The 11,754-nt window shown below is 43.3% G+C and overlaps 1 protein-coding gene across 3 annotated transcripts in view; it reads left to right on the top strand.

The window, feature by feature from the left end:
- The window catches only part of CMYA5 (cardiomyopathy associated 5), a 50,201-nt gene that overhangs the window by 24,503 nt on the left and 13,944 nt on the right, over positions 1-11,754 (top strand). For all 3 annotated transcript variants that reach the window (XM_086629604.1, XM_086629602.1, XM_086629601.1), the window contains 4 exons: positions 901-923; positions 2,890-3,011; positions 8,972-9,121; positions 10,155-10,301. In XM_086629604.1, coding sequence (XP_086485730.1) covers positions 901-923; positions 2,890-3,011; positions 8,972-9,121; positions 10,155-10,301 — 442 coding nt within the window. The remainder of the gene's footprint in view (positions 1-900; positions 924-2,889; positions 3,012-8,971; positions 9,122-10,154; positions 10,302-11,754) is intronic.

Here is an 11,754-nt window from a genome sequence, read left to right as displayed (position 1 = left end):
TAATCTTGTACCGTTGTGGAACTAGCAGGTAGTCTGGAAGTTGCAGAGAAACTACCCTGGGATGTAAGAAGTGAAAAGTTCAAATTACTGTCTAAAGACTGATCATTTGTACAAAATAAAACAGATTTCTATATGCAAGCCCCCAGCCCACATACCAGCAGTTATGGAAATGGTGGAGCAGTATTTGGCTTTCTCCCTTGCTCCAAGATACGCAACCTCTTAGTATCCTGGAACCAAGTGAATGCCATGGGAGGTGGGCTATTTTGGGACAGAGGAGAAATATATCTTATTTTCCTGAACTTTGTGAGGTGCTGAATCAGTGCTTTGGCAAAAAGATAACTTTGTAATCTGAAATTCTGTTGTGGAGTGGGAAAATTACTAGCTTCCTTGCCCCTTTGTCTTGCTGATAGGGGACAGAGACTTTTCTGACCACAAGTCAGGAAGTGTTAGCTGAAGATTCATGGAGCATAGGAAAAACTCTCTCCATGAGTACAAATCTCACACAGGTTCTAGTAACCAGAAGTTATGAAGGAGATTTCAGATAGAATTTGGATTTAAGTGTTCTTAATGAGCAAGTGATTTCTTTCTGTAAAAGCCTTGGTTGAAGAAAGTGTTTGACTGTGCTCTGGCCTTTAAACCTGGATATTGAATACTGACCCCCCAGGAGTTTAAAACCAGATTTAGACTCTAAAAGCCTGCTGAGACAGAGCTTTGAAGTGGAATATTCTTAAGAAACCAAATTCTCTGCTGGTGTGAATGAGCAGCATCCCAGACAACATCAAGTCAATAAAGTCGTGTGTATTTCATGACTGTGAAGAGTAGTGACTGTGAATAGTAGTGACTTTTCAAAATTTTCAGGTTTTGAAAACTGTTAATACATTTCTTTTTTTCCTCCTTTAGTCATCTAAAGAATTGAATAAAAGGTATATGAAGTATGGGTTACGTGTACTGTAGTGTATACCGGACCTATCATGCTGGATGTTTCGTTTATATTTGCAAGCTTTGAAAACACACTGCTAATATTCGTAGCTACTTTTATAAACCTTGCAAATAATGAAATTAAGAGAAAAGGTTTTACGCTTGTTGCTGTAACTGACTGATTTTGAAGTGTTTTGCATGTGTTCTCTAATACATCAATTAAACAAGTAGCATTTTAAAATGTTAGCTCAGTTTTAAATCTCTACACAGACATTTTTAAACAGATGTTCCTTGTATTTATTGTTATACATACATACATACACTAAAAAAACCCGTTTTGTCCATGCTTCCATCTCTTAGACTTCACTGGTACGTTCTTTTCTCAGTAGTCTGGCTCTGTATTACGTGGTCTCTGAAAGGTCATAATGTAAAGCCTCGCTCACACGGCTGAGGTTGTTGGACTATCTTTCTGAATACAATTCCAGAAAAAAATGAGATTAAGTAGCTTTCAAAAGCTTAGCAGGAGACCATGGGCTGATGTTTTTCCATGTCTCTTCATTGGCACCCCCTGATTCAGGATATTTCAGAGGGCTGTTGCCTCATCACAGTTGCATCCTGGCCCACCTGCACATACTGGTAAATACCTGCTATCGCAAACAGTTTCAAATCACTGAGGAAACAGTGATTTCCTCAAGGGAATCGTTTTGGTGAGACCCATCATTTATGAGAGAAGTGTTCAATTACAAGCCCGTATTCCCCCAGTAAATTTTCCAAGGTAAACTACAAATATTCAGACAGGCTGGCTGCAGGCTTCTCCTACGTGAGCCCCCAAACCTGCCTTGCCCGCACTACCACCTCTGACTTTGCCCAAAGGGCCCGGGCATTATGTGGTGTGTATCAAACATACCCTTGTCAGCGCTGCCTCAGCCATCCCAGCAATATGCATGCTGACACATATTCAGGGACTGGGGTATTACAATGACACGAGGGTTCCAGTTTGTGGTCAAATTACAACCACAGGAGAATGACCTGAAGAGAATGTGCCAAACACTCCTTCATAGTTCCCATTAATCTGCAGAATTAGGACTATATGTTTGGACTCCCCTGTTCTAAATCAAAAAGTGACAGTTCAGCCACATATCTGCATGTAGTTTATCGCAGAAGAAGAGGGCAGGTATCATGTGATGAAACAATTTTCCAAGACTTTCTGTATACTTGGTCTTTGTTTGTTAACTTACACACTAAATTTATTCTGTTTTGTGCATGGGTTTGGTTGTTACTTTGATAATACCTGATTGCTAAAAAAGTTAGGAACAAGTCTATATAAGAGTGCATGTTTTTCTAAAGAAAGTATGGTTTATATTTGTTGTACTTTGTTAAGATAATTATGCATAATTAACTAATTTGGTGACTGAAAAAAAAGAAGGGGAGAAAGGTAAAATTCAGTTGCCTCGAAAAAAAACTAATCTTTCACTTCCTTGAAGCTGTTTCTGCCTCAGAGTTAAAAATATGTTGGTTTTTTTTCCTATAATGAACTCAGCAAGTATGGGCTAATTAAGTGGAATCCATCTTCCTTCTTGTGCTTTTTTTGCTTGCCACAAGCAGCTGCTTTACATTATGTCTCTGGAGTCAGCTGCTGTAATTTAGCTCTAAGGTTTGTAACCTTTAAAGGCACTGCGCTAGTAAGTCCGAACTCCTGTGCTCTTGGGAGTCTTGCTGTGAACTTCAAATCCTCATGTTCTCACGAGTCAAGTCTATACAGACCGTGTGCCCTCTGTCTGCACTCCTGATCCGAAATCACAGTGTGCTCTAAACATTCAAAATCAGGGAAACAGCTTCTTCTCGCATGTTGTCCTCAAATTCATGGGAAATATTTAGAGAAGCATACATTGCATGGTATTTTCTTCTGGCCTTTGGAAAATCTGTGATGCCACAAGGGACTTTTATGGCTCTGTGTTTTCTTCCAAATAGGTTACTTTCTGCGATGGATACTACTCTCTCTTTAGAAAAGGTGCCCAGTGCTTTTTCACTGTTTGAGCACTATGCGGACAGTCCAGGACAAAGCAACCAGCACTCCTTAAAACACGTGGCTGGTAAGCATCTCTGAACATCATCTTTACAAAAGCTAACGTTTCGGCAATACTTTGGAAATTTTATGAAGCTAAAAACAGAATCTATTTGAGAAGTATAAATTTGCAAACCATGTAATTAGCAATCAGAGCTGAATGTAAAATGAAGTCTAATTGTGCACAAGTGTTTGGCTTATAGTAGGACACTAAGATGAGCAACAGAGGGAAAGTGATAATGTGGGGGATTCTTGCATCGTATCTGTACCCCAGACTAGGAGAAGGTCTCTGTCTGTAAACCTCCTAGGGCTAAAGAAGCTGCTGTTCTCTTGCAGGCAGGGACAGAAGAGGCAATCAAAGTGTCTCCTGAGCTCTCTTCCTCCAAGGGGGGCAGCCCCAACATTGCTGGCGTGAGGAGGAGAGCAGGGGGTCTGGCTGACGGTCAGGGGTCCTGGGTTTGTGCCAAGCAAACAGAGACACCTGAAACCCACATGAGACGTGAATGGAAAGTGGTTAACTGTAGCTGAAAAAAGCCTCTGCTTCAGAGGGCGGTGGTGAAAATTGCACGTGATAAAGGGGTTTATTCATCTCTATCTGATATTTCATATCCTGTATGATATTTCATACCCTGTCTGTGGGGGCTTTCTGCTCTGCCTGTACATATACCTATAGAAATTATTTGGATCTGGACAGCTGTCAATGAAGAGTTTGTCAGCACCGAAACCCAGGTTTGTTTTGAAAGTTTGCATCTCACTGTCACGCTTTGTAACCTCCCACCCACCATCACATACACCACCGCTGTTGTTGTCACTCTGGCTTCTCAAGCCATGCCTCTTTCTCCTGTGTTTGGTCTCTCAGCAATGCAACTAGGGTGTCGGTTTCTGTTTACCTAAGATGCTTTGTTTCCTTGCTGGATTTTCAGGTGTCTAATGGGACATTGGAGAAGTGCTGTCCTGCGCAGACTTTCTGGTGTCTAGTAAAGAGCTGAGCTTGCTCAGCAGTGTCACTGTGGGGAAATCGTTTCTCTCCTCCAGATCACTGCTTTTATTAGACCTAGAGGAACTAAATATCTCTGAGACCTTAACATCCTTGTCAGATTTGTACGAATTTGCCTGTGCCATTCAAAGCTTCTCAGGTGAGGCTGGACAGGCACTTGTGCATGCGACGCTATGTCAGCCCCATTTCTTTAAGAAATCAGATAAAAATACCTTTTTTGTAACCCGCTCTAAGCCAGAGTTAGCTTAGTGGTGCAAATGTGCTGTGTGTGCCTTGGTTTAGTTCCTAACCTCCCGCTTGCAGTCCCATGGGTGCAACCGTTCTTTCCTCCGGGGCTGCCACCTGCTGGCAAGGTTATCCAGGAAGTCATCCAGGAAGTCATCCAGGAAGACTCAGGCTGTGTCACTAGAAGAGCGGGTAAAATTTAAAAACTGAAAAATCACTATTTCCAAACTCTGCTGTGAGTCCTGCCCTTTTATATCTGAAGGTGAGGACTTTTGCTGATTGCAACAATCTTCCATTAAAGTCACAGAGAAATGTAACCACTCTCCTCCTTCAAGTCCACAAAGCCAAGGAAATGTTACTTCTTATTACATTGGATAAAATATTTGGGATTATTATTTTTTCTCCTGGAGGCCATGGAGGTTAGGTGACATAAAGGAAAAGGTTCCTTACACCACAGCACTTCAATGAAAGCTGAACTGATGAGAAACTGTCACTTTTCTGTTGAAAAATATGATTTAGTCAAACTTGTGGTACAAATATCTCATTTCTTTGACTAAAGTTCATTTTAAAAGAGACCAGCACTTTGATAACATGTAAATTCTGTTTCTGAAGAGAATAGTTCAACTTCTTGCTTTTAAATTACTTTCTTTCAAAAGCTTGTTTCGTATTATACTACAAGAAATTAGAAATCAAATGTTTCTCAATGTTAACAAACTGAATTTTCATCTATAACATTTTTTTTCAGAGGTTTCATTTATTAAGCTAGCTTCTGTTCAGGTTTGGCATAATAATAAATCTTGCAGTTGTGGGGTTTCTGTGATCATAAATAGCAGTTTCTAGGCAACTTCACAGGGAAAAAAAAGTTGGTTTTCCCACTGGGTCGACTGAAGGGAAGTCTTTGCCTAAAGATGATAAATTTTTAAATTGACCAACTCTAGATGCAGTCAAAAGACAAAATGCAGATTGTTTTTAGCAATGAGAAGGACAATTTTTTTCAATGAGAAGCAGATGTAATCCTACTGTAGTGGTAGCTCTCTGTATAAATCATAAGGAAACAGCCAGCATCTGCATTTGCCTTGTTCATGCCACAGGGGATTATCATCATTACTGTGAAGATAACTGAAAAAAAAGCAAAAGCTTTCTGCTGAGATTCTAAGAGAATTCATGCAATATGGAAATTTACTGGGTGAAGAAATAGAACCATGTATTTTCGTTCCCTGCAATCATGTTAACAATGAACATCTTTTGGGGCTTTTTGCTTCTTTCTTTCCTCTCCCTTTTAAGCTATAATCGTAGAGGAGGAACAATATCTCATCAGGGATGGATCTGTGCCAATCAGGAGACAAATTTTTATCAAATTTAGGGAACCTTGGAGCTCTTGGAAGCATTCTTTCTGAACGATGCTCTTGGTTGTCTGTCTTGGTTTCAACTGGGACAGAGAGAGTTTTTCTTTTCAGTAGATAGAATAGCTCTGTGTTTTGAATTTACTATGGGATTTGTTACAAAAAGAATGTTGATAGGACACTGATGTTTGTAGTTGGTGCTGAGGCATCCAAGACCTTTCAGCTTCCTGTGTTCTTGCCAGTGTGCAGGAGCACAACAGTCTGGAGGGAGCATGGCCGCGACAAAGGGCCCACAACTTCCCTTGTGATTTGAACTTAGACTTGGATTGAGGGCGAAATTGACCAACTCCACATCACGCAACGTCATGCCTGGTATATAGATGAGAGTTGACCAGGAAGTTAGGTTTGTTCTCTCTCTCGGGGGACTGTCTTGATCTCTTCTTGGACTCTTTGTCTCTCGGAGTCCTATCTTTTTCTCTTGCTCTCTTTTGGGCCTCTCACTCATCCAGGATTGCAGTATCAGGACTTATCTGTTTCAAGATCACTTGCCAGGACGGGGCAGACGTTGGTCACTGGGTGGTGAGCAGTTAACACTGTGCATCACTTGTTTGTATATATGATTATCATTTTATATATATATATTCATTTATCATTATTATTTTATAATTATTACTTTATTATTATTATTATTGTTGTTACTACTACTACTACTACTACTATTAAATTGTTCTTATCTCAACTCACAAGTCTCATTCCCTTTTCCCCTTTAATTCCCTTCCCCATTCTCCAGGAGGTGGGGGAGGTTGCTTTGGCAGAGCTCAGGGTCACCTGTGCACTAAGCATCTTCTGTCCAGTGGGTCTGTGGGGAAAATGACCATGCCAGGCAGGGACACCTGGTAGTGCACCTGCAGCAGGAGTCCACTTCTGGGCAGGGGTGGACTTAATCATAGAATCATAGAATCATAGAATGGTTAGGGTTGGAAGGGACCTCAAAAATCATGTAGTTCCAACCGCCCTGCCATGGGCAGGGAAATCCTCCACTACACCAGGTTGCCCAAAGCCTCATCCAACCTGGCCTTGAACACTGCCAGGGATGGGGCATCCACAACTTCTCTGGACAACCTGCTCCAGCACCTCACCACCCTCTGAGTGAAAAATTTCTTCCTTAGATCTAATCTAAATCTGCCCTCTTTCAGTTTAAATCCATTGCCCCTTGTCCTATCACTTCACGCCCTTGGAAAAAGTCCCTTTCCAGCTTTCCTGTAGCACCTCTTTAGGTGCTGGAAAGCTGCTATAAGGTCACCCCGGAGCCTTCTCTTCTCCAGGCTGAACAGCCCCAACTCTCTCAGCCTATCTTCATAGCAGAGGTGCTCCAGCCCTCTGATCATCTTCGTGGCCCTCCTCTGGACTCGTTCCAGTAGCTCCATGTCCTTCTTGTGTTGGAGACTCCAGAGCTGAATGCAGTATTCCAGGTGGGGTCTCACGAGAGCTGAGTAGAGGGGCAGAATCACTTCCTTCAACCTGCTGGCCACGCTCCTTTTGATACAGCCCAGGATGTGGTTGGCTTTCTGGGCTGCCAGTGCACATTGCCGGCTCATGTTGAGCTTCTCATCCACCAGCACTCCCAAGTCCTTTTCCTCAGGGCTGCTCTCAATTCATTCTCCACCCAGCCTGTACTTGTGCATGGGATTGCCCCGACCCACGTGCAGGACCTTGCACTTGGCCTGGTTGAACTTCATGAGGTTCTCACAGGCTCATCTCTCCAGCCTGTCAAGGTCCCTCTGGATGGCATCCCTTCCCTCCAGTGTGTCCACAACACCACACAACTTGATGTCATCTGCAGACTTACTGAGGGTGCACTCAATCCCACTGTTCATGTCTCCATCAAAGATGTTAAATAGCACTGGTCCCAGTACCAACCCCTGAGGAACACCACTCGTCACTGGCCTTCACGTGGACATTGAACCGTTGACCACAACTCTTTGAGAGCAACCATCCAGCCAATTCCTTATCCACTGAGTGGTCCATCCATCAAGACCATGTCTTTCCAGTTTAGAGATAAGGATGTCATGTGGGACAGTATCAAATGCATTGGATAAATCCAGGTAGACAATGTCAGTTGCTCTTCCCCTATCCATCAATGCTGTAACCTCATCATAGAAGGCCACCAAATTAGTCAGGCAGGATTTGCCCTTAGTGAAGCCATGTTGGCTGTCACCAATCACCTCCTTGTTTTCTATGTGCCTTAGCATAGTCGCCAGGAGGATCTGCTCCATGATCTTGCCAGGCACAGAGGTGAGACTGACTGGCCTGTAGTTCCCTGGGTCTTCTTTTTTCCCCTTTTTAAAGATGGAGGCTATGTTTCCCCTTTTCCAGTCATTGGGAACTTCACCAGATTGCCACGACTTCTGAAATATGATGGATAGTGGCTCAAGGCTGCAAGGAGCCTCCTGCTCCCCAGGCTAGTAGTGCGGGAGCTCCAAAGCTTCCTTTACCTAAAGCGTATCCCAGCTGCTGTTGATCTCAGTGGATTCGACACACTGCATGAATTCCTTCCTGGCGTGGTAGATCCTTTCCCCTGCCACCTTTCTGAGCTCAGCTACATACATGTGTCTCTGGAGGAAACTTCCTTCTTCTGCAAGCTCCCTCTCCCCACCAGTGAGCTAAGCTGTGTTGTTTGCTACAAACGAGTGCTTTCAGTCTTTGCTTTCATGGGCATCTTCTTCATAGGGTGTCCTCTTCTCTGGTGCTTGTGCTGCAGGGCAAGGTCAGGTAATGGAGAATGCAGTCACCCAAAGGTGCCTGTGTTAGGCTCTAGGGACTTCTGGCCTTTCTGAGGAGGCAGCCTGAAGTTATCAGGAGTCTCTTGGGGTGTAATCAGTACGTGTGCCTCAAAGTGGAGTGCAGAGCTGGAGAGCTCTCCCTATGACTGAAGGGAGCAAGTCCCTTGGGGAAAGGAGAAAGATCGCTGGAGCTATATGGCAGCTCTATGAGTCTGGGATTGTCACAGCCCTGGCAGCCTCCCTGCTGGAGTTTGGACAGCTGTGCCATGACCCAACTGTGTGATGGTCCTGCCCCATGGGCAAAGACCCCAAGAGGTGGGCATGGCATCGGCATGGCATAGGCACACACTTTGCACTGGGTTCCGATGATCCCAGTACTGGGACTGGATCTAATTTTGTCCAGACTGATGAGGGAAATGGACGGATACCAACACTGAGCAATTACTCTTTTCTATTCTCATTTAGGAGGACCTATTGCTCTAAAACTGCACCAGTATTCCATACGTCATGTACTTGGTGTACTATTCTGTGGAAATTAGCAACCTGAGTGAAAATAAGCAACTGAGCTGCTTCATGCACCTGCAGGTAATTTGGCTGAAAATACAGGAGTGTGAATAACAATGTGGGACTTTGCTCTCAGTCCCGCAGACCCCAACTGTCATACCTCAGGAGCTAAACTCGGCCACCAGTACCTCCATTGCTGTCTATTGGGCTGTGAATGATGGAGACGCCATCGACTGCTTCCAGGTCTACTGTATGGAGGAGCTGCAAGCCAGCAAAGATGCAGGGGGTGAGTAAGGTCTTGCCTTCATGACAGCAGGAGTCCTTTCTGCTCTGGTCTGGTGTCAGCAGAGAGGAGGCCAAGCTGCAGGGGAGGACTCAGGACGCAGAGAGAAGAGGGTCTGTAAGGACATCATGAGTAGGACTAAGGGTGGGTAATGGTGGAGGAGAGAGGGAGGTAGATGCTGTTCCTTCTCCTGCCCTTTGTCCCCCACAATGCAAGATAAGTATCATGGTCTTTAGTGAACTTGAACAAAGCACAGGGCAGTTGTTTGCAGAGAAGCAGCAATATCCCTGTTGAGGTGCCGTCTTATGAAGTGGCTTGACCTTCAGATAGGATGTGTCCGTGCTGCCCCATCGGTGCTCATGCAGACTGCAGATAGTGGTCCCAAAGGGACAAGCTTCGTTAGGTTTTTAGGCCCCTGCATATACTTTGGAAATGTGTTTTAGTCCAAAAAATTCACAGGAAAAGATCATCAGTAGTTCCACAGTATTTCCACATGTAGACAAAGATTTTTTTGAAAATAGCATTAAAATATTTCAGAAGTTAATGGTGAAATTGAGAAAAGAGGATTGAAATGCTCATTCATTAAAAAGCTCAGACTGATCATAAAGTCACTTGAAGCAACTGAGCTCTGCACAAATCTGTGTGTGCATGTGTGTATGTGGGTTCCTGTGTGCATGCTAAAGGATGCTAAGGGCTTTTTGTAATAGCTAATTTATAGCTAAGGGCTATGAAGTGCATTATGAGAAATTGTTATGTTACAGAATGATGAAGCCAGAGTTGATAATTGCTGAGTCTATGTCTCAAATTTGCAGTCTAGTCCTCAGTAGGACTGAGGGCCATAATCTCCCCTTGCCATCAATGGGGTTTGAGCGCACTCAACTCAAGGGCACATCAGAAACTTTCTATCAAAGCTGAATCAGAGTGAAATACAGAGATCTTGGCTAGTAATGCCACCTAGATTTTTTAATTGACTGTTTTTGACATGTTAGTGCAACACATGAGCGTGACTTCCGCACTGTGTGTGTGTTCCTCCTAGCTTTGGTGGAAGAGTACAGAGTGACGGTGAAGGAGAGCCACTGCATTTTGGAGGACCTGGAGCCAGATCGCTGCTACAGCGTGTGGGTCATGGCTGTGAACGGCACAGGCTGTAGCTTACCCAGTGAAAAAGCCATTTTTAAAACAGGTATGTATATATTTTGGCATGAGATCATTATTTTGTCATTTGATTGTTATAAGCTTCAGGTCCTTAGACCAACTCTAGTCTATTGCGTTACTGAAGCAGAAAAAACTGCTTCATTTAGCCCATCTGGCAGATAGCAGGCAACTCGCAGTCGTTTCCCTTTCTGCTAAGAAACAGCAGCATAATTGCTCCTGGGAGGGAACTTGAAGGCATTCAGATTTGAAGATGTTTTCCAGTCTCAGGGCTCGTGACTGGAGTGCTGGGGCAGCACATTATGAATTTCCCTTCTGAACATGCTGCAGCGCTCCAGGGCAGCTTTGGGGAAGCCACCCAGCTGCTCCCTGCTGCTGCTGCTTCTCCTGTGGGAAATAGAGGTGACGGATGCATTTTTTTTGCCTCTCTGCCATCCTCCCAAATACATATATGTTGCATTGATTTAAATCTCTAACTTTTCAAGGGAAGGCCTGCTTTACTGAGGTTACACGCTGCGTCTAGCTCAGTGGGACGTAAATCTCAGGTGTGGCTGAGAGGCTCTGCTGCTGTTTAAGTGGTATAAATTAAGATGAGTTATTAGACAAGTATTGTTTATGAGCTTCATTTAACTGATTAATTTTTCTGAGCTTTAATTTCTTTAATAATTTGTATTGACAAAACTATTGCTTCTTGAATTACGAGCAAAGTGAATCATCTCGTGTCTGAGACCCTCTTGCCAGACAATGTTTTTAAAGCTACAGGATAAAAACACTCATTCCGTTCTTGCAGTCATAAATTACAGGCAAGGGTATTTAAAAATTTTGTAATGAAATAACTCCATACAACACTGAGTGTATTGTTGAAATCACTTCACAGCAACCACAGCTTCAAGCCTTTTGCTTAATACACAGGACTTCAAATTTGTCAATAATTCTCCTTGATATTCAATTTCCTGTTCATATTCTTAGCAAAGATTATTTTCCAGAGAATTCAAAGAAGAAATTCAAATTTTGTGGCATCAACAGTGTAATCGTGAGCATGGTGCAGAATTCCTGCAAAATGGTCAAAAAATAGTCATTCATTACTAGCTGTTAAATCGCAGTTTTAAAAGGGGTTCTCAAAGCCATTGTTTTTAGGAACTGCCTTTTCCTTTTGGCGTCAGGCTCACCTTTGAAGCCTTCTTAAGAAGTTAATTTCCTCGAGTCTTTGATGCCTTCCTTTGGCCTATTTCTTTAAGAAAATAAATAAACTAGACCAAATAAGGGCTCATTAAAGACCTTCCCTCAAGCTGAGGTGAACTCCTTTTGGAGTGCACTGAGCCCCGGATGGACTTGTAGAGACACTGCTGAGCACTGACTGATGCAAAAACTCTGCATCCGCTTAACACCAAAGGCAGAAAGATGAGCACTGGTGATGGAAAGAAGTTCTTCAGAGTGAGCCCAGCTGCTCTGATATAAAGCTAGAATACTTTGATTCTTCAAGT

Source organism: Tauraco erythrolophus, chromosome Z (assembly GCF_009769465.1).
Source record: "Tauraco erythrolophus isolate bTauEry1 chromosome Z, bTauEry1.pri, whole genome shotgun sequence".
NCBI lineage: Eukaryota > Metazoa > Chordata > Aves > Musophagiformes > Musophagidae > Tauraco > Tauraco erythrolophus.
The sequence above is the reverse complement of the archived record's forward strand: the minus strand, read 5'-3'. Positions and strand labels throughout refer to the sequence as shown.